Source organism: Gymnoscopelus braueri (assembly GCF_963280865.1).
Source record: "Gymnoscopelus braueri genome assembly, chromosome: 17".
In the NCBI taxonomy this organism is placed as follows: Eukaryota; Metazoa; Chordata; class Actinopteri; order Myctophiformes; family Myctophidae; genus Gymnoscopelus; species Gymnoscopelus braueri.
This window is the reverse complement of record NC_137617.1, coordinates 45,702,020-45,725,652: the sequence shown is the minus strand read 5'-3', so window position 1 is coordinate 45,725,652 and position 23,633 is coordinate 45,702,020. Positions and strand designations below refer to the sequence as shown.

The following is a 23,633-nucleotide window of genomic DNA, read 5'->3' as shown; positions in this document are numbered from 1 at the left end:
AGTGGGGTCCAGGGACCCCTAGGGGTCCTTGAGGGGGTTCCAGGGCGTCCCCAGCAAAATGTGTTAATATAGCAGCAAAACAACCACTTTGAAAATAGCAGATCTACAAGCTCACAACGCCGCGCAATGCGATGAGCGAGGTTTTTATTTTTCATTAAAAAAATATGTTCAATTCCTTTTAAGTTCACTCACAACGGCATGCAAATGTCGTCCTAAACGAATACTTCCTCCTATTTTATGCAGCCTATGGATGTTGTTTTATGTCCACCTCAGAGCCTGTCAGTGGTTCTCAACCTTTTCAGGCCGCGACCCCCCCAAAATAGTCATATTTCAAATGGGGACCCCACAAAATAATCATATTTCAACTGGGGACCCCCCACCCTGACAAGCACTTGGAATGGTGGGCATTACATTTTGTTTGACTCGGTTCCACAGATAAATATTGTATAAATAGCAGATCTACATGCTCACAACGCCTCACAATGCGAGGCGATGTGAGCTTGTAGATCGGCTATTTAAAAAAAAATTGCATCTTATATTATTTGACAATTTGGCCAATATTTGACCAGTTTTTATAAAATAGTTTGTAGTTTAAAAAGAAAACAAGTTTAATTAAAAAGGTCTTAAAAGTCCTTAAATTGTCATAAAATCATGTGGGGACGGACCCCCCTGGAGGTCCCGACCCACAGATTGAGAACCACTGGCCTACGTCTCACACACCAGCTCACAATGATTGTGCAATCACACTGCTGCAGTTATGGCTCAGAGAACAATCGCACAAATGCAAAGTAAGCTAAAAATAGATGTTGGGGCATTCCAGCCCTCACAATGACAAATCTGGTTTTGTTTCCTGTAGAGTCAGTCAAACGCCATGTGTCCAGGTCTGCAAACTCTGCAGTCTGACTGATGTCTGACTGAGTCTAATGCTCATTACAATGTGAAAGAAGATGTTTCTGAAAATGTTATTACAGTGTATGTACTGTTGTTGGAAATATTACATTTTGACATGGTGTGATAATTAATGTTAATATGGCACAGCACACGCACTTCATGTCAAAAAGGTTGCCAGACCCCTGAACTAGATAATGGTGAATATGCTACCAGAGTTTTACCAAATCGGGTTTAAATCAAGTTAAACAGTCTAATTAGTCTTTACTGAAACAAATGATTTAATATTATGTCTAATTATACAAGAAAATTGGATTGAAACCTTTTTATATACTAACCCTCACCCTAGCTAATAATTTGGGGAACTGTAATTAAACTTTGCAGATATACATTATTATATTATAAAACACACACTAACCACTTTATACTGCCATACTGTTCTGTAACTCTCCAATACAAGGAGTCTATGCAGTCATATAGCTATGTTACTTTAACCCATCCCATTAAAGCCAGGAATGCATCTGTGTAACCACTTTAAAGAGGTGGTGCCATGTTTTTGCACTTTTTCGATTTTTCATGTGTCTATGAGGTTGATAGAACTTCATTAAGCGGTGGTGTTTTTATGGTGTTTTATGTCTTCTCTGACTATTTGGAGTTTCTTCCTGGAGGCTGAAACCTTGAGGGTCAAACGTGCCAATAGAGAAACAGCGCTTTAGTGACATCACAAAGCCATACCCTCCCCCTCATTATCATAACACAACAGGTGTGGGCATGAGGAGGAGGAGGGACTAGGACAGGTGGGTGGTGCTAAGGTGGTGGAGGAGGTGCTAAGGTGAGAACCAGGTATACTTAATGAACTGGAGGCGTGTCCACATAAAAACAACATTTTAACACTTACTGTACACTTTTATTTTTTTGAAAAAAATCCTTACATAATAATAATACCTTATGATCAGGTTTTAGGGTTGAAAAATATCATGGCACCCCATCTTTAACCATTATTTTATCCCCTGGCTATTCAAAAATAGCAGATCTACAAGCTCGTAGCGCTTCACCGAGTGCCGTGCTACGAGCTTGTAGATCTGCTATTTTTGAAAGAAAACAGTGAAAATGTGTGCAAATATTTGAATATATATATTTTTTTAACAAACCTTTGCCTCTGGGTGTCCCTGGAACAAAATATTTTGAGATTGGGGGGTCCGCGGACAAATACATATAATTTTGGGTGGTCCTTGACATGAAAAGGTGTCATAGGGCGGCACTCGGTGCAGTGCTATGAACTTGTAGATCTGCTATTTTTGAATAGCCAAAGTATAAGATAATGGTTAAAGTGGTTCAAATCTAAAGTGACAGATGCTTTGTGCAAGTAAATAGGCTAAAGCACATCCACAGTTTAAAAAGCCAGACTGGGCAGAAACAAACATCACAATGAAATACACACTGATAAAGCTCCAATGTTCTTTTCCTTTTTTACCACCAGGTGATGTTTTGAGCCTGGTAGTTCTTCCTCAGACAACCAAGGAATAATAGAGTATCCAGTACGGACTGCATTTTATTCCTTTTTTCCCCATATTATTATGACATGTCCAGAATAGAGATGCTAAGTGGTTACAAAGGATCTTCTTCATTATCATCATCATCCTGATGAAGATCCCTTGGCGATCCAAACCTTGAAGCGTGACCTGGCTGCTTCTCGAGACAAACTTATAATCACATCTGGGGGTCATCGCCATGCCAGCTTCTGATGGACATTTTCATTGATATCACATTTTTGCCACAGACATACAAAATAAGTGATCAATATATAATTCTTTACCGTGAAATACATATTGAACTCCTAATGTGCCATAGGCCTATTGTCTATGGCTTGTCAATGTGTTACACATTTTACAATGATAGTATATCTGCATTAACCACTGAGCCACAAATAAATATAAGCCATTGTTTTAAAAGAGCCGAGCCAAGCTCATGCCTCCTTCAATGCATGAGAGCCAACTGACCTTCTTGTCACCTGAAAGGGGGGGAGTTTCCCTGGTTGGACGTAGCGCGTGGAAGGAACACATTATTCCAACCAGTTCCCTTCCCCTCCATCAGGCGCCCCGGCTGTCATGGGGGAGGAGGTATAGCGACCAGGATTACTGCATGTTTTTGTGAGGGTATTAACTACCCTGGCTAGGAGACACGGGGAGAACATGCAAACTCCACACAGAGTAGGCCCTTTCGCCAACCCCACCTAGGGTATGGGCACCGATGACGTGGAAGAGAGGACACGCCGCCCACAGCGTCCCCAGCGGGAATCGAACCCAGGACCTTCTAGCTGTGAGGCGACAGCGCTACCGACCGTGCCACTCTGCAACATATTGTTAATGGTCATCCCAATACTTTACGACATTATGAGTCACCAAAATTATTCAAACAAATTTGAATTCAGAGATTAGATTGTGAATATTTAGAATGTTTTTACATTGTCATTAAAAAAAAAAGATTATAGACTATATATATTTTTTTCAAAAGAAATAAAATAAAATGGGCCGTTTACGGACATGTTGATGACCCTGATGCTTGTAGATCTGCCATTTTTGAAAAATGTGCTGCCTCTGTTTTAAGTCATTTTGCCTTTTAATCCAAAGTTGTAGTACGGACCTGTGTTGCCTCCATTTTAATTGTGAGGACCAGACCTCCCAAAAGGTATGTATTGATTTTAGCTTGAACCCCCCATCAGTTTAGGACTTATCTTATAAGTGAATAGATTGGGTGTAAACTGGATGTTTTTAGCAGTGCCCCAGGCTTTGCCATCTCTTTTAGTAGCTCTCCCAGGTACGGATGACACACACACACACACACACACACACACACACACACACACACACACACACACACACACACACACACACACACACACACACACACACACACAGAGCTAGAGCAATGTACACACAATGTAGTGTTCTTCACAACTATTTGTGACTACATAGTAATTTGATATGTAACAACTGTATTGTATAGGCTAGTAACTGATGCACTGTATTTGAAAATGTTCAGTAACCCACTGAGTGAGTCTTTAAGACTATAGTGTGCTAAATCATTACCTTCTTGAGATAACTCATGCCCATGAGTGGGTTTTCCATGAACAGGTAGAGTCTGGCCAACCTATGTAGATGGATACGGTGGATACAGCTCACTGCACGGGACAAGGAGGATTTGCACAGACATTAAATATTTATATACCGATATGACACACTGGGCGATATGGCTATGACTTCAAATGAATATCCTGATTATTTCTAGATTACGATTATCGATTAATGAACGATTATTTAAAAAAAAGAAGCAGATCTACAAGTGTGTGATCTTGTAGATCGGCTATTTACTCTCTTTGTGTACACCACCATTGTACACTGAAGTATAATACAGGGTTAAGTGGTTAATCAAACAATCGATTCAGTCGATAATAAAAAATCTAATGAAATCGTTGATTCATTGATATAAATAAATATGTATTTTTAAAGTGTGTGTGCGCGTGCGTGTGTGCATGCGCATCTGTGGGGCCTAGTTTTTCAACCTTTATGAAAATAGTCCCTTGCCCCTTGGGTAAGGGACTTGGGTCTTATCAGTACAGACAGTGCTTCCATCTTACATTGCAGGAGCAAAAGGGCCACTTAGCTGCAAAGGTGAGTGAGTGCGTATTATACGTCATATGGTTAGTGTTATATAAATGGGTGGCTTTTCAGATGACAGTGTTACTTGAGAGCAGGAGGAGACGGGAAGTTCTACCAGCTAAACTAGTTTGTCAAGGTAACTTCATAGTTGTGGATTCCATGAAGGTGAACAGGTTCAACATATGTTGACGAGAAAGTCTAGGGTGTGCCAAGAATGGAAAAGGATACTTGAGTGTCAAAACAGATAATTATACATGATGAGTGATTAATGAAGGGCATGACAGGATTGAAAGGAATGCTGTGTCACAATAGGTTGATGCAAAGGTGCCTAATTTTGATCAGAGGTGAGGAGGAGGTCTGATGGTGAGGCTGTGGATCAAGGGTTTTCCATGATTTCCATACCGCGGAGGAACGTGTGAGTGAATCCACGTCATCAGTCTGGCAATGCCAGGCTCGGCTGATGAGGGAGTGGGGACAGGTGTGTAACTAGGACTGAGAGATGGAATGGAATGTGGGAGTGGCCGAAGGGGAGACACAGGCCGTTTCTCAATACCCGAACTTGAGTCCTTGGAAGTTCTCGGTGACGTCACCATCTCAGCTCGTCCACAGTGTGGATATGCTCAGAGCAGATCTACAAGCTTGTAGATCAGTTTTTTTGTACAACACAGACAGCATACATTTTACAATATAATGATATTATATAAACATAAGATATATTAACGTATATCTAGGTATATAAATGTTAAAACATCGTTTTTGTTAATTTAATGTATCTAGCCTACTCTTATAGACCTATCAGAAAAAAACGTATAGAAATATTCCATTTGGTATTTATTTATTATGATACTGACCAATTGTGTAACAAATAAATGACTTACAGACCCACCAGGGTATAACAGGATAGGTGGGCACAAGGGACATCTGGGCACCTCGATGTAAAAGTGGCTATTTTGTCCAAAATGTTAAAAAAAAAAATATTTGAAAAATGTTCTAAGGTAAAATAGCCTATATATGAATATAACATCATGCTTAAACATTCGACAATCAAGGTCTAATATTTCTACAATTGCTACAAAACCTGTATATCCAGTCATTTGGGAGCATAAACGAGAAGTTGAAGGATAACGTGATAGTTTAGCTCCAATCGGAATATTAAGTTATTATACTACCACCTTTTACTATTGTTTTATTACTAGCTCCATTTGGAACCTCTCCCTCTGCTGTAGGCTATAGCTCCTATGAGGCTCCACAGCCACTTTCATAAGGTGAATTCTAACGTTGACCGGGCCAGAATCTTAACCCCCCGGGGGTTAAGCGGGCGGGGGGTCGCGCAACAACGGGTGATAAGTCTATTGAGAATTACCGAGCCATTTCAGGTGGAAAACGGAACGCTCGTCCCAAAACACACTGCCCCGTTTTTTTCGCGGACCGAGGCCGCCGGGTTAGACCCGGGGCAGGGTGTTTTAGGACGACGGTTCTTCTATTCCATTTCTGAATGGAGAGAGGTGCCCATCTCTGCGCAATGGAGAAAAGGACGGTCGATGTTTTCTTTTTGCTTGATATTGTTTGATGGCGAACAATCATGATCTGAACAGCTAATAGCGACCAGGATTATGAACAGCTAATAGAGAATTTTTAATTTTAAGAATCGGTTCAGAATTGAATGAGTATGGCTATAGTGAAATGTGAAGCTCTTTCTGCTATAAATATGCATCCATGCGTTCTGGGCACCTGTCGGTGCCCAAACCGGTTTTCAAATGGTCCTCATTAACAATTCGGCCGATTAGCAAATGAGGCTCATTTGAAAACATAGGCAACAGAAGAGGGTGAGAGCTGCTAATCTTATGTTGATTTTTTTTTTATTTTTCCCCTGGCGGATCTTGCCCCTGCTCTTTGAGCAGACAGGGCAGGCAGGGTGTTACAGACCCAACGCTGTGTGCAGGCAGGTGACGACACCAGCGAATTGTTCACTACTATGCATGATTCTTACCTTTTTCCGCACAAAGGTAAAGGTCAGCCCCCCTTCTCTCAGATGTTTTACATTGTATCGTCCAAGTCATTTTCAACGACGGGTTGAAACAAGCGTTTAAATCGCTTTTTTAGTCAGCCTGTGGCCAGTCAACCCCCGTCCGCATGCGCTATACTGCTCCAGTAAGATTGCATTGGGAAAACATGGCACAGGCTGACTAAATAAGCGATTTAAACGCTTGTTTCAACGCGTCGGTAACATTTTCTTGGCCGCTAAAATGTAAAACATCTGGACTACCTTTACTGTTTGGATACGATGTGCGGGAAAATGTAATAATCATGCATAGTGACCAATTTTCGCCCGTGTCGTCACTTGCCTGCACGCGACGCTGTGGAACCTCATTTCGGCACAGCCCTCCGCTGCAGAGGTTTCAAATGGTTAAACTTATTACTATTAGACTTAATTAAGTCTGATAATGATGTACCGTGCATGTTCACATCATGTATACTGTACTTTACCTAAGACCATATTTGAAATATTTCATGTTTTAACATTTTGGACGAAGTAGCCAGTTTTACATCGAGGTGCCCAGATGTCCATAGTGCCCACCTATCCTGTATCCGTTGGCATACCCTCATCATACCTGCTGGAGTCAGGAGGCGATTGCGGGTGAGAAGCCTGCGTTGGCAAGGGTCTGGGAGCCCTGGACCAAATAATTACCCGTGTGGAATAAAGTTGATCAGAACGGGAGGCTGGCGAGCGAGGCGACGTGATGTTGTAATATGGCACTTCTCTGGCTTTTTGTAATAATTTGTTTCCCCCTAGGTATCACTTGTGTATTGAGTGAGTGAGTGGTATATTATAGAATATAAAACTAAACAGAATAAACATATATAACCGAATAAACACACACACACACACACACACACACACACACACACACACATTTAGCCTAAGGCTATTAACACATTTGAAAATAGTGCCGTCATTGTGGATTATATTAATTAAAAGTAAATAGCCCAAGTAGGCTACACTATAATTAACAATAGGTCTGCACATCAAAATAAGTTAAAACTTACATTCACACATACAAAAGTCAAAGTGGCCTATAGTCAGACAAAATCGCACACAAATAAGAGTGGACCTCAAATTTTATTTCCAAAATATAAATAACCAGAGTTAAATTGATGGAATGACAAAATAAAAAATACATGAATGATGTGTACGACATGAATCAAGCTTGATAAATATTAATAAACACCAGTGGTGGAAAGTAACTAAGTATATTTACTTAAGTACTGTATAAGTCCAATTTTGAGGTAGTTTTACTTTACTGATATATTTCCAATTTTCAGTAGCCTACTCTTACTCCACTATGCCTCAGAGGCAAAAGTTGTACTTTTACTCCACTACAGTTTTTGAAAACTTTAATTACTAGTTACTTTGTAGATTTAGATTATTATTACAAAACATACATTAACCACTTGAGCCATATCTACATTTCCGCCATTAGAAAATAGCCGATCTACAAGCTCACTTATAGGACTTGTAGGTCTGCTATTTTCAAAAGATTTCTATACATTTTATAAATTAGAAAACTTGTGAAATGGGACATTCTGCATAAGGATTACTTTCAACTTTTGGTATTTAAGTACATTTTTATACCAATACTTTTGTACTTTTACTCAAGTAAATTTTTTATTCCGGACTTTTGCTTGTAACAGAGTATTTCTACATTGCAGTATTGTTACTTTTACTCGAGTAAAAAATTTGAGTACTTTTTCCACAACTGATAAACACATGCATATTTCTCTGGATGAAGTCCTCTTGCTTGGTGAAAAGTCTCGTTGACAGCTCAGTGCAGAATGAACTCCCTGGACGCATACCTTCAATTGAAGTAAAATAACTTTAATACTACTCGCATAAACACATATCAAACATTAGTCAGAGGCAGTTCTATCTCCCCAAAATTGGCTGAGACTATAGAAGTCCAATAAATATATCCACAACTAATTAGATCTCATTTGAACCACTACAAAGAAGACCCAGCTGAACCAGCGGACACTTTCAAAAGGACTGGCCGCAAATAAGGCTTCTTAGGCGGGGTACAGTGGTCTGACGGGCCGGTCATCTGCGGCCGGGTTAACAGCGGCTAGCCGGCTACACAAACTTCCGAAAGTTCGGTGCACAAATCAGCCACAGATTTGAAGTTAATTAACAACATTCAAGCCTAAAATAAATCTTAAAATTACATTCTGTGGCAAAACAAAAAAAGAATTCGGACATTTCTTACCGCGGTCCGTGTCCGCCATATTGGTCCTGTTTTTCAAGCGCTGGTGGTCCGGTGCGGTGTTGCATTCTGGGCAATCTGCTGTGAAAAGTCCTCAGCGAGTCTAGTCTGAAGCATGCTCGGTAAAGGGGGCGGATCAAGTTCACATCCGGGTATTTGGTCTGTACTTGGGCAAATGCGAACTTAGGATTGGAACAGTACTTGGGCAGCGACTGATGACGTATCACGAGTTCGTGAGGACGGGAGTACAAGTTCGGGTATTGAGAAACGGCCACAGTCTGTGGAGAGGCAAACATGAGGGCTCTGCGGAGAAATACAATAATTTGACATGCACATGTTTGAGGACTGTTTAAAAAATTATAAAATCAAACATTTTTAAAAATCAACTACACTTTAAAAACAAGCCCAAAAAAACACAACCTGCAACAATTTTGACAAGCAACTTTACAGGAAAAACTAGCCCAAAGTCGCTTATAATAAGCGGACATGGCAACCCTACATTGACCCACGCTGCACTAGTGTATGTAAATAAAGGAAGTAGAACGGAAGAGGTTCTATGCATACGTGACGCGTTATTATGGATCCCAATCAAGCCAGCAGAGAAACAATGAAGACCATCAAAGTGCTGACCCCCAAGCCACGGATGTAACAAGTTGAGGCGCACAGGTCTAAGTACCCGTATCTTCTGTATTGTTCAATAAAAAGCTTTTTAATCCGGCCGGCGGCCATTTTCTATTTATTTTTTCTATTTTGTAATGTATCAGAGTGCAATACACCTTCCAACCGATATTGTCGCAGACTCACGTAGTTGAAAGCATCGGAAAAAACTCGGTTATACTAAAGGGACCTTTAGTATAACCGAGGTTTAGGTTATACTAAAGGGACCTTTAGTAAAACCGAGTCATACTAAAGTTAATGCCTAAACTCCTAAATTCCAAGCGCTTGTCAGGGTGGGGGGTCCCCAGTTCAAATATGATTATTATGGGGGGTCACGGCCTGAAAAGGTTGAGAAACATTGCTCTAACAGTTAGAGCAATATATGCTCAGCAATATGAGTTAAGAGTCTAACTCATATCAAAGTAACTCATGTAAAATGCTGAGACACACATAACAGAATGATTATGTTGTTAAAGTGCACCATCTAGAGGACAGATGTCAGAACGTTAAATTGATTAGTTTTTTGGTGCGCAAAGCAAGGCCATTTATGAACAATGTTATTTATATTAAGGTTCTTTTGTTGTTGTTTTCTTTAGTAATAATTGCTATAGTGTTTGTTCAGAAACCGGGGTTTCACTGTCTCTCCAGCTCTTATAAATAAATGTTAAGGTGGATTGCCAATTTCATCCAAGATTGGATGACTATACCCATTTATCAGCTTCTATTTTGCAGTGTTCCGATTAACTTCTTTGTGTCATCACTTCCAATTTCCCGTGTTTATCCTGTATAAGATATGTATAACGCTCACACAATTATTTTGCTGTAACAGAAACAGATTTTGCGAGATAAACTTCTAGAATGTATTGGGGGAAAAATAAATATAGTTGTAGTGTTAGTGACCATCTTGAACACACATTTAGCCACTCGGCTGGGCACAGGGAAACCATTTTTGACAAGTTAAATAACTGAATGTCCAAACTGAAACTGCTGCCGGATGAGGTTCACATTTATTGTGTGTAACATGAATCACAGCAACGTTTTGTTGATGCAAATAAAGAGAACGGTACAAAAACATATAATCTCCCCCTGTGTGTTAATCATAAGCTGTGATAAGGGTCACAGGTGTAACAAGCCATGGCTCGTTACACCTGTGACTGTGACCCTTATCACTTTACCTGCAGATTACTGCGGCACCCCTCCCTCCCCTCAAGGTGAACCGGCCCACAACTGGCTCTAAGGCACTCAGGCGCCTTCAATAGAAGTTACAAAATAAAGCATAAAAAGAAAAATGTGCAAAAGAAAAGGCAACTGTTACAACTGCGGACAAATAGATATCATTTTGGGTGGTCCTTTTTACATGTATTGATTTTAGCTTGAAGCCCCCTGCACTTTACGACTTATCTTTAAGGGGTCCAAATTTGGCGTAATGTTTTTGTAGCTCTTTCAGGTACGGATGATCCTTCCCACAATTCACCTCCATGATGGGTAGTGCCTGCACACGCACACACACACACACACACACACACACACACACACACAATGTAGTGTTCTTCACTTTTGTTCACAACTTGATGTAGCAACTGAATTATATAGGCTAGTAACTGATGCACTGTATTTGAAAAATGTTCATCAACCCACTGTGAGTCTTTTAGACTATATAGTGAGCTAAATCATTACCTTCTCGAGATAACCCATGGCCATGAATGAGTCTTCCACGCTCATGTAGAGTTTAGTCAACCTCATGTAGAGGTCGTACAAGGCCATAGAGAATGGTGGATACAGCTCACTGCACAGGACAAGGAGGATTTGCACAGCCATTATATAACGATATGACACACTGGGCGATATGGCTATGACTTAAAATTAATATCCTGATTATTTCTAGATTACGATTAATGAACGATTATTAAACACATAATAATATTACTGAAAATAGCAGATCTACAAGCGTGTGATCTTGTAGATCGGCTATTTACTCTCTGTGTACGCCACCATTGTACACTGAAGTCTATATAATACAGGGTTAAGTGGTTAATCAGACAATCGATTTAGTCGATAATAAAAAATCGAATCAAATTGTTGATTCATTGATATAAATATATATGTTTTTTTTTAAAGCTTCCTGATTAGTCAATTAACCTGTAGGCCTAAATATCGATTTTGATATATTTTCGGTTAATAGCCCGGCTCTATGACTCGCTCCCTCCAGGTTTTGAGATTTGAGGACATTCCTGACAGTTGTAATATAGGCTACCTGAAAGGCTGTGCGATCTTCTCGCCATAACAGATCGCACCATTCAGATCTCCCATGGAGGTACACAACGCCATGGCTATGTCCATCACGAGGACCATGTACACATTGGAGTCATCGAACACGGTTCCCATCTTCTCCAGGGACTGTTTACACATATCCAGCAACTCGCTAGGGGGTGCAAGAGAGTTAAGGATGCAATGGCACAGGCTGAACCTGAAAAGCTATTGTTAAAGGTACTCAAATCAGACTCTTGTAACGGTGGGATGCTATACTTTGTTGATTCAACAGCTTTTACTTTTTTTTTTTAAATGTTCACACATTTTCAAATAATAAAAAAAATCTGAAATAGCAGATCTACAAGCTTACAATGAGTCACTTTGTGATGCGTTGTAAGCTTGTAGATCAGCTATTTCTGCTTTTTTTTACACGAATAAAATGTATTTGTATATTTCAGTTATTTGTCATATCTGCCCTGTGCAATTTATGATTACGAAGCCTACAAGGCTGAATTTGTTCCAATGTTCAATGCTAAACACAGAATTAAATCGTTAATCGCAATTATTTGAGTGACAATTAATCATCAACTTTAGGATATTTTTGCTCTTGATGGCTAATTCAAACCGTCCATTGCGTCCAATGGTCTTCTTAGCGAAGCTGACCATGTTACTGATGACGTCTGGCCCAATGGGATCACTCCGCTCACGCACTTTGAGCTTGGCCTCGTCCTGAGACCAAGGAGAGAAGATGACATTATAGAGTTGAGGAACATTAGCCGCTTGTGAACTAGGATAATTCTGTTATCAATGATCTATCAACACTGCTGTGCTCTTGTGTGTGATGTTGAGGTGATGATTGTGTTTGTTTGTTTGTTTGTTTGTTTGTTTATTTCAAAAATGGTTCAGAAGATTCTCAGAAATGTTCAAAAAATATTCCCAATTTTCTGAAAAATAGGGCTCAAGTGATTAATAATAATATATGAATCCGTAATAATAATAGTATTTTTGCACATGTGGGTCCTGTGCAGACACCACATTTCTCTTTTGGGTCTCGAGTTGAAAAGGTTAGGGAATCGCAGGTTTGCTCTATGTTCTAAGGTTTTTATCTCTGTGTTTACACTTCCAAATTCCCTCACAGGACACCAAAACTTCTGAAATTAACTGTACTATATGTCACTCATATGTCTTGGTTTTACATGACTTACTTTGGACTTATTTTGACATTCCTGGCAGTCACAGGTGAAGTTGTATTTGTCTCTTAACTGGTCGTTTCTGTCTTCTGTTGGGTACATAAGGTCTATGTAGCCGTACAGCATCTTTGGAAGGCACAGGAACACACACAGACATGTGAATAGTACTTCAGGTTTCTTCTCCACATCTAATTCTGTGGTCAAATAGTTGTTTTTTAATCTGGGGTGTCTAAGGGCAAGTACACACTGTAGGACTTTTAAAGTGGTCAGGGAGTCATCTGATCGTTAAGCATTTCACACTACAGGAGTCCATTTCTTGAAATTGGCTGTCATCGGCTATTTTCAAATATCCAATGTATTTGTATACAGGTTTAAAGTGCTCATGTGGCCTTGTCGCTTTTGTTGGGCTTGTTTTCATAGACCTGGTTGCTCATTTCTCTCGCAAACTCTGGCAACACCACACACACACACACACACACACACACACACACACACACACACACACACACACACACACACACACACACACACACACACACACACACACACACACACACACACACACACACACACACCCCCCCCCCCCCCCCCCCCCCCCCTCTCAAGCATGCTCGCTCACTCTCTCGTCTGTTTTATAATGTTTAACTTAATACAGGACTGGGCAGTAATATTGCAGTACTATGCGGGGGTCTGTCTGTTGTGGTCAGGTCCAGCGACCCTCCCCTAGTCACGGTGGCTCTAATGTGCTCTCATTGGCTGTAGCGCAGATCTCCTCGCTGAGTGATCGCAACCCCGTTCATACTGTATGATTCATACAGTATGATACTGTATGATGTCCAGTCGGCGACAGAGCCAAATATCAAACCTGCTATATACCTAGAAACACTCGGGAACGCATCGCCGAGCGCTTTTATCGCAGGTAGATCCTCTTGCAGAGCCTTTCACACACAGCGAGCAATATGTCGCTGATCAGAGCCCGAGGGGGGTTTTGTCGGCGATCGCCAAAAAGGTCCCGACAGCATAATCAGAGCAAATATCCTACAGTGTGTACCCACCCTAAAAGACTGATGCCCATCACGTACAGGCTTACAAGACCCTCACAAAAGATATATAATTATTTTGCTATTTTTAGCAATGTTTGGGGTCTGAGAGTCTAAAGGTCCTTACACACGGGGCGATTTTTTTCATGCGATTATACGTTTTTTTTTAAAACCTTATAAAGTCAATGCAAGCTTCCACACCAGTTTCGCGGAGCGAAAAAAGCGTCTTTTAATTATTCGGAACGAGTCCGAATTTTGCGTATATTCGCATATTCGCCGGTGTGTAACCGCCTTTAATCTCATCAAACAGTAGTCTGTGGCTCAAAAGCCAAATAAATAATGGACCTTGATATGAAAAAGGTTGAAAACCACTGCCCTACCCCCTTGTACCACATACCGTGTCCCCCATCCACACAAATACATCCCTGATCAGCTGTCTCCTCTCCTCACCTCATCACCAGGCTTCATATCCTGTACTGCCCGTATTTCTGCTGCCGTTCCCTTGTACGTGACAACCACACTGGGTACACAGCTGTGGTTTATGAGGGAAACACTGAGGGGAGAGAGGGTGATGGAGAGAGAAGGTCAACAGGAAGAGAAGAGACAACGAGGAGAGAGAGAGAGAGAGCGCGAGAGAGAGAGTGAGAGTTAGTCCATGAGCCAGAGCCCCAAAATTGAGCCATGATTATCAAATGGGTGGGCAAATCTAAGTTAGATTTTTTGACTAGCTGTATACATCTCTAGTTCACAGTTTGGCATGATAACCATTGCAGACTAGTAGCTTAGTGCAGTTATCATGCATTAAATGTGTGGACCCCTATATTTTCACATGCAAATTGTTACAACAAATATACAACAACTTTCAATGGTGTTCATATATGAACCCACTTCTCTGCACAATTCAAGTATGGGGAATTGATTGGAATGGTGATTTTACTTCTTCAAAACGTCCATGTATGCTTAAATGGCCTTTTAATGCAATATTTAATATTTCACAAATATAACAATTTTTAAATAAGGCCCATTAACCCATTTAGACCTGAGGTCTAAGTTTTCTGAAAAACTAAAAAATATTTATTCAAAAATTAAAACAAATGTATGTTGCTATATACTGTACACTGTGTGTGTGTGTGTGTGTGTGTGTGTGTGTGTGTGTGTGTGTGTGTGTGTGTGTGTGTGTGTGTGTGTGTGTGTGTGTGTGTGTGTGTGTGTGTGTGTGTGTCTGTGTGTGTGTGTGTGTGTTTACTCTGGGTAGACTGCAGGACCCATAACTGGTTTCAATTCCTCATCATGCACAATGAAGCAATTGAAGAAAACCTGTTGCACAGAGAGAGAAATCATTACTAATCCTACTAATGTATTCACACCTGTTGAATAACAATTTGGTCGTTATTTTCTTCTTCCTCTCATTTTTTATGATCTGCAGTGAGTTAGTTGAGAAACAGTTGGCAGATTGTTAGCGTTTCAGAATCCATGAGTGCTGGACAGGTGAGAAAGTGGTCAGTGTGTACTAATGCTATTCTGTATCAAAGTAGCAGACAGTAAAGGGGGGGGGTACAGTATATTGTTACTGTCTGGCAGAAACCTTGTATCTCCATATTTATTTTTTTCTTTGTAGCTCACAGTGATGTGCATTGTGATGTGAGCTTGTAGATCAGCTATTGATTTTAGATTTTTCTTTACCTATAATGGGATGCCAGGTTGAAAGTGGTAAAGTCTGTCCATGGGTTTTAGAAACTTTGAACCAATGGACAGTATTAAGAGCTTGTGACTAAAGCATAACTACATTGTATTCACTGAACACAGGTTATTTTTCCCCCCCAGTTCCTGTAAAGTAACAGTTTTGCACAAGGTTTCCGCTGGACAACAACTACGTGTGTGTGTGTGTGTGTGTGTGTGTGTGTGTGTGTGTGTGTGTGTGTGTGTGTGTGTGTGTGTGTGTGTGTGTGTGTGTGTGTGTGTGTGTGTGTGTGTGTGTGTGTGTGTGTGTGTGTGTGTGCGTGTGTGCACAGTGGCTACCTGGGAGAAGAGTGAAAGCAGGTCATGGTGATCAGGGAAGTCCAGGTGTTTGGAATAGAAGTGATGCAGGCTGGAGATGTCAGCCTCGTGAATCGATTTCCTCTCTTCGTCTGTAAAATACACAGTAAAATACACAGTGTTAATTAACTGAAAGTGTAAAAATGTACCCATGTGCAAAGAATATAAATACAGAATAGACAGGTTAATGCACTGCTCCACTGTATTAACCACTTTAACCCTATAGGGCATAGCAGTGGTGGCCATTTTGTGGTGCCACAAATCGAACATTACATTACAGTCATTTAGCAGACGCTTTTATCCAAAGCGACTTACAATAAGTGTATTCAACATAGGTAGGGAACGAAAACTACTAATCACCAGAAGTCTTTAGTGCATTATCTGCAAAAACAAGCAACCAAGAGTATACCTAGCGCTAAGGTAAAAGTGCAATATATCAGCTACCTATTTCCTTAAACAGATGAGACAAAATAGCTAAATCAAATGAGCATGAGCTAAAACAAATAAGTGAATCGACTAAACAAGATCCAATAAACAATCCAATAATCCAATAAACAATACAGCAATAGAAAACAAGCGTTCGTACAACTAGTTAACAACAAGTAGGTCAGGCAGAGAGGAAGGGTAGTGTTTCCTGAAGAGGTGAGTTTTCAGCCTGCGGCGAAATATGGGCAGTGACTCTGCTGTCCTAACATCAGTGGGAAGTTCATTCCACCACTGTGGGGCCAGAACAGAAAAGAGTCGTGACCGTGTGGATCGGCCAGAAGGACCCTTGAGTGACGAGGCAATCAGTCGCCCCGAGGTGGCAGACCGAAGTGGTCGGGCAGGGGTGTAGGCATCGACCATAGCCCGGAGGTAGGAAGGAGCTGTTCCTTTCACTGCCCTATAGGCTAGCACCAGGGTTTTGAAGTGGATGCGAGCCGCTACGGGGAGCCAGTGTAGAGAGCGGAGAAGGATGGTTGTGTGGGAGAACTTGGGGCGGTTGAACACCAGACGAGCCGCAGCTTTCTGAACAAGCTCCAGGGGTTTGATGGCAGATGCCGGAGCACCAGCAAGGAGGGAGTTGCAGTAGTCCAGGCGGGAGATGACGAGAGCCTGGATGAGCACCTGGGCTGCCTTCTCCGTGAGGAAGGGGCGAATCCTCCTGATGTTGTAGAGCAGGAATCTGCAGGACCTCGTCACTGATGCGATGTTTGCCAAGAACGTCAGTTGATCGTCCAGGGTCACACCCAGATTCTTCGCAGTCCGAGTTGAGGTCACCACAGCATTATCAATGGTGATGGCCATGTCTCGGTGTGGACAGCCCTTCCCCGGGAGGAACATCAGCTCGGTCTTGTCCAGGTTGAGCTTCAGGTGGTTTGTCGACATCCACTCCGAGATGTCAGCCAGACAAGCAGCAATGCGTGTCTCCACCTGGGTATCAGAGGGGGGGAATGAGAGGATTAGCTGGGTGTCATCGGCATAGCAGTGGTAGGAAAAGCCATGGGAGTGGATGACAGCACCCAGAGATGTAGTGTAGAGAGAGAAAAGAAGAGGACCCAGAACCGAGCCTTGGGGAACCCCAGTTGTGAGCCTGTGTGGTTCTGACACAGACCCTCTCAGCATCACCTGGTAGGAGCGACCCGTCAGGTAGGATGCAAACAGGGAGAGTGCAGAGCCTGAGACACCCATCCCCTCGAGGGTGGAGAGGAGGATCTGATGGTTCACCGTGTCGAACGCTGCAGACAGGTCCAGGAGTATCAGAACGGAGGAGAGAGAGTTCGCTCTAGCGGCATGGAGCGACTCCGTCACTGCCAGGAGGGCAGTCTCTGTCGAGTGACCCACTTTGAACCCAGACTGGTTGGAGTCCAGGAGGTCGTTCTGGTGGAGATAGGAGGACAGTTGTTTAAAGACAGCACGTTCGAGAGTTTTAGATAGGAAGGATAGAAGGAACCCCATTAATTTTTCCCATAGAGATTTCCGAAAATATTTATATTAATTATTTTACCCCTGGAAATAAGGCATCCAGGCTCCTGATGATTCATGACTATAAAACATTTGATTCTGTGAAAACATACATTTGAAACCCGCAAAACAAATGGTATTTATTAAATATAGTATAATTATATATAAAAAAAAGAAAATCCACAGAACAAATGTTTTATGGTCATGATTCACCAGGAGCCTGGTTGGCTTGGTTCCAGGCTTAAAATAATTGGTATACTGTAAATACATTCGGGAAAAATGAAGGGGCTTTCGAATTGTGGCACTACAAAATGGCCGGCACTGCTATGCCGCGTTATTATGGATCCCACTGCAGTTCTAGGCAAACACCGCCCCCGCTGCTCAGAAGCCCTGGTGATGCCCGCAAACCCCGCCCGTATGTTTTCCGCCCGTATGTTTTGATATTTAATCTATGCATTCATTAGGTCAAACTTGGTCTTGATAGAAAGGAATCAATCAATCAAAGTGTCCTTGAGCAAGACGCTGAACCCCTAATTATATATATATTTATTATATTATATATTATATAATATAATATTTTTATCGCATTAATCTTTTACAAAAGCGCTTTTTTTTTACCCTTAGAGGCATCCGTAGGTCTAATTTCACATGGGCTTCCTGATCTGAACACTCCCTCTGCGCATCTAAACCAATCACAGCAATTGGAGGGCGGGATGTTAAGGACAATTTCTGTTTGGGATACGCTTATACGGCCGCTTCAAACAATCAATCACAGCGTCTTTAGAACGCTGTGTCTGTCACCACTCCCCTGCCAGAGCGCAGACATAAGACAGCCACTCGGCCAGTGAGAGACGGCCGATACACTATCCACTCTGCGCAGCTCATTTCCCAGCCACAAGCATTTAGAAGTTGGCTTGTGTCTCTTCCAAAGTACCGGTGTTTACTTGGCTTCACTGCCAACAAAATGAACTTGAAGCTGGGCTGAATGAATAAGGAAACACAGCCGAACGGCAAAATGAGTTCGGGATGTCACAACAACATCTCCGTGGCACTGTACAGCCTACTTTACGACGGTAGCCCCGAACCTCTGAATGAAAGTCATATTGTAGTCTGGACAAGGCCGACACGACTTTATTTCGGCATTAAAAGTGGGCTTCTGCACCTGGATTTTGATGTTAACAGTGTCATACACTCATAATTTGACAAGCCCCGAGCCCCCTAGCATGGCATTGGCCAGACTGATAACATGGATTCACCCTCACGTTCCTCCACGGTATCAGTCTGGACTTCGGCTCATTTTCTGATTTCTCATACTCGCTCACTATGGGCCGAAGTGCAGACTGAATAATGTGTGTGTGTGTATGTATGCATGTGTGTGTGTGCGCATATATACCAGTAAGGGTCCATTTGGCTACATCTTTCCTCTCTCTTAGTTATGAATGAATTACATAAAATTAACATTTTATGGCGAATGTACCCATGTGTGTGCATGTTTGTGTGTTTCTGTTGAGTGATCCCTTACGTGATTGCAATTCTCCCATCAGTATAAGCTTCTCAGATGCAGATCTTTCTTTCTGTGCCTTCTGTAGAAAGAAGCATTTGCAAGAAATTAAGCATTGGCAAAAATTCTACACTTTGTGCAATAATGCACAAAGGTTACTTCTATATAAAGCAGTTAGTACAAATCAATTCAATAATAACAGATAGTTCATCATAAGGTACCTGTACTTATACCCATCACATACTGTATCATTCATGTCCTTTAGTGCTAATATTAATGTAGCCCCTAGAGGGTAGCAGTGAGTACAGACTGACTTCCTGAGTGAGACTCCCATTTAAGAGGGTTCTGAACAGGCAGCTAACAGGTCAGTAAGCTGTGGGTCTTCAACACTGCCGGTAGCGTGATGAGAGGAGGAGGTTTGCGTGCTGACCAGTTAACTCGGTAAGCCTGTTTGTTTTTTTGGTTTTGTATCCTCGCTTTTATTGTTGTTTTATTTTGTATGTCTACAATGAAGAAATGTTTTTATGTTGTCAGGTCTGTTCCACGGTACTGTTGTCGTGCCGGTCCATTGTTTGGGGTGTGGCTGCTTTAGCTACATATAGGCATTTAAACAGAAGAAATGTGAGTATATGTACAGTATGTGCAAAGGTGAACAAGGGTTGATATATGTGCGGTAGTTTGTTTCTGTGTAACACTGTGTTTAACGTTCATGTATAATGTCATTGCTCAACAGATACAGGTGGAGACGGGGCCTGTTCTGTGGTGTGTGTGTATAACCTGTTGAGAGGGAGGTTTTGCCTGTGTGACACCACTGAGTATAAACTTAAGAGCTATATGGGAAGGTATTCCTTTTATTGGTTTGCCTATTGTAATGTACCTGTGACATTTTGTAGAGGGCATTAGTGCATTTTATTATATTGTGTTGATGTTACGATGTTATGATATTATGTGCATATTATAAACTGACCAATGTGCTTTTTTCATTGATTGTAGATCCCCCTTATGAACAAGCGGCACTTTAAGGACCGCTGTTCCTTTTCCCTTTGATTTATTTTTGATTTACTTTACTTTTTGTACCAGTCTTTTCCCTTTATATTTGCTCAAACACCTTTAAAACCATTTATATATATGCAAATAAATGAAAGTACCATTTTGTAAACTTTTCTATAATAAAATAATTGCTATTTTTGTACCCTACACTTTGGTCTGCCTTACATTTATTTAGCGGGGTAACATTAAGAAGAATTATCAAATAACTGATTTCAAAATGCTACTGTTGGTTTATAAAGCACTGAATGGTTTAAGGCTTAAATACTTTTCAGATCTTGTGCTATCATGAACCATCCAGACCTCTCAGGTCATCTGAGACAGGTCTGCTTTCTGTCCCCACAATCAGAATTTAAAGGCATAGTATGTAACTTACATAACAAAACAATAAGCACATTTTTACCAATAATTACCCTCTAAACTAGCAGTCATCAGCCAATACAGTAGTGTGGTGATGTTTACTTTCAGAAACACACTTCCCTCTCGCTGTATTTTGGTGTTTTCACTGTTTGTTTTGGTCTTTTGGACTTTTGAAAGGGCCATGCGGAAAATAGGTTGCTTTATTCGGATACATGTGTGTCACTGCCCGCCCCTGCCGGTTCTCTGAATTTATTTTTTAAATAGGCTCTGTCATGATTAATTGACCACATATATGAAGTTAAACAACTAAATTCTAACCGAATGATATCTTAAAAGTAAATTCTGTGCCTCAAAAACAAAGTTTGAGAGCGTTCCTGTTCCATTTCGGTCGGCTGCACTCGGCTCCATTCGGTTTCACTCGGGTTCCACCTGATTGGCCAACCTACACTGTCAATCACAGAACAATGAGCAAGGACGCTGATAGGAGAGTTCATGTTATGAACGCCCAGACAAGCCTGCATGCCAGACTCCTTGAAATCAAATGGAAATGAGATTTCCGAAAGGGGTGTGGTTTTACCAGGCTAGTCTCGCGTAGCCTCCAAGGCCTTAAAAACAAGGCTCCAAACATCCCAAAACAAACTTGTAAGGCTACTTCTTGGCCTCAATCACAGAACCCATCTAACCCCTGCTCATTTTGCTAGGATTGGATGGCTTAGGGTTGAGGACAGAGTACAGCAACTTGCTATGGGCCTGGTTTTCAAGATACACCACAACATTGGGATCCCCCTGTATTTGTCAAAATACTTCCAAAATGTTAATGCAGTCCATGATCATAACACCAGAGGCAGCTCCACAAATCATGTTCAACCCAGATTTGGCTCAACAAAGGGAATGAACTCGTTCTCATGCTATTCATCAAATATGTGGAATGCCCTACCAAAAGGAGTAAAGGAGTGTAAAACCCTACTCACTTTCAAAACTGCCCTAAAGATACACCTTCAGGAGGCTGCAATTCGAAAATGGCCCCTGTCTAAGTCTTAACCTACCCCCCCCCTCCTTCATTTTCCTCTTTTGTATATATATTTTTTATTTTTTTTCTCTCGTCATACCAGTAACCTGAAAGCTGATTGTATGACATTCTGTATAGTAGTGTGTATATATGTCTGCCTCTTATATGACATCATGATTTGTGTGCATGGGGTTCTCATCTTAAACAAGCTTAGTGCTTAATGAGAGTTTCCAGTTTAGTAGACCTTGTATTGTGAATTTGTACTTCCATGTACTGTCATGTACTATTCTCATGTCTTTCTAAATAAACTACATCAATCAATCAATCAAGCCAGACAACTATTCCACAATCTCCAAATGCTGTATATAGTCTGGAACTACACCTCCCGAAAGCAAAGAAAATATATTTAATTGGAAAAAATATGCTTTGGCTTTTGTCACTGTATTGGCTAGGAGACTAATTTGGATTAATTAGAAATCACCTACTTCCCCCTCTCACACTCATTGGATAAGAAGAGACTTCTTGTACTGTCTAAAACTAGAAAAGATTAGACTCATTAAATGGCTCCTCCAATAAGTCTTTCAATTTGTCCAGAATTTAAATCCATCCCTGATTGAGGATACGTGAGGTCTGGTGGAATGTAATCTCTAATCTGTCGGCAACTCCCATTCCAACGTGTAGATTTGTTGTTATCAGGAATGTAAACATAGGAGCACCACCGGAAGAGGAGGGCTGAAGGAGAGTGAACGGGCCGACATCTCTATAGTCTCTACACGGGAATCGGACGGTGTCACGGTGCCCCCAGAGGCAAATTCAAAGGATTATTTATTTGCCGATGGGTTCCCAGATTGGGTGGAATGTTGATGCGATAGCTGGGCTTGCAGTGGCGGGGATGTTGTGCCGTTATGAGGATTATAGATCATGGATATATATTGCTTGACTGATGTTGTTTTGTTTTGTTTGTCCGTCTGTGTTTCAGTTTTTTTTACCTATATTTCCTGTATGATGTGAGTTTTTGGGTGATTATTCATTATTCAATATGTTTATTCCTCTCGCGAGACTACAATAGACCCAACGACTCGTATTTCATTATTAGGAACAGTGTTGGAAAGAATTATCAAGAAAGACCCCCCCACTCACCTTTGTGGCAAGGATCCTGGCCACCAGGCGGACTCGCTCTGATGGACACCATTTCGGACCATACTTAAACATTGCCAAGCACTCCAGCTTATGCATAGCCCAGTTCCCTTCCTGACACACACACACACACACACACACACACACACACACACACACACACACACACACACACACACACACACACACACACACACACACACACACACACACACACACACACACACACACACACACACACACACACACACACACACACACACACACACACACACACACACACACACACCTGAAGCCGGTTATAACATTAGTTGTGGATGTCTTTCATTTATGTATATCTGTGTAAAGGCATGAAATTAACCCTACAAGCATGTTGCCTGGCACACAGTGACACCAACATTAGACTCGCCCACAAATACTGCTTAACAGTTGGTCTATAGGGCGTCTAAGCTATGCTATGTACAATACAGTGCTATGCCAGTAATGCCACTCAACACAATGCTAAGCTCTCACTATACACTAGTCCTGTCCTTGACTGACCTGTGTCCTTCCTTACCCTCTTCTCATATCTTCATGTCACACAAAGCTATTATTTTTTATTAACCCACTGAATCTCTTCTCCACCTGAATCAGATGTTTGCATGTCTACTGTTGG

The 23,633-nt window shown here is 41.4% G+C and overlaps 3 protein-coding genes across 3 annotated transcripts in view; 1 reads left to right on the top strand and 2 right to left on the bottom strand.

Moving 5' to 3' along the window:
* The window catches only part of LOC308105423 (uncharacterized protein), a 145,412-nt gene extending 135,089 nt beyond the window's left edge, over window positions 1–10,323 (top strand). The window contains exon 5 of the transcript XR_013934904.1: window positions 10,035–10,323. The gene's annotated coding sequence lies outside the window, so the exon portion shown is untranslated. The remainder of the gene's footprint in view (window positions 1–10,034) is intronic.
* The window catches only part of LOC308105418 (N-lysine methyltransferase SMYD2-like), a 78,176-nt gene that overhangs the window by 49,364 nt on the left and 5,179 nt on the right, over window positions 1–23,633 (bottom strand). The gene's annotated exons all lie outside the window — the stretch shown is intronic.
* LOC308105421 (N-lysine methyltransferase SMYD2-B-like) lies at window positions 10,566–23,083 on the bottom strand. The gene is made up of 10 exons (XM_080456137.1): window positions 22,982–23,083; window positions 19,447–19,507; window positions 15,963–16,072; window positions 15,190–15,260; window positions 14,394–14,496; window positions 12,919–13,029; window positions 12,313–12,442; window positions 11,718–11,892; window positions 11,141–11,249; window positions 10,566–10,955 (listed from the first exon to the last, which is right to left on the bottom strand). The coding sequence occupies exons 1-10, from the start codon at window positions 23,075–23,077 to the stop codon at window positions 10,854–10,856; spliced, it is 1,068 nt and encodes a 355-aa protein (XP_080312263.1). The 5' UTR covers window positions 23,078–23,083; the 3' UTR covers window positions 10,566–10,853.

Bases quoted from the DNA above. Each gene is read 5' to 3' on its own strand.
- LOC308105421 (XM_080456137.1), bottom strand. From the start codon at position 23,077: ATGCATAAGCTGGAGTGCTTGGCAATGTTTAAGTATGGTCCGAAATGG. The intron at 19,508-22,981 runs GTGAGTGGGGGG...TTCTTTCTACAG, and splicing joins CCAGGATCCTTGCCACAAAG to AAGGCACAGAAAGAAAGATC. The intron at 10,956-11,140 runs GTAATGATTTAG...GTGCGTGTGCAG, and splicing joins CCATGGGTTATCTCGAGAAG to GCACTACCCATCATGGAGGT.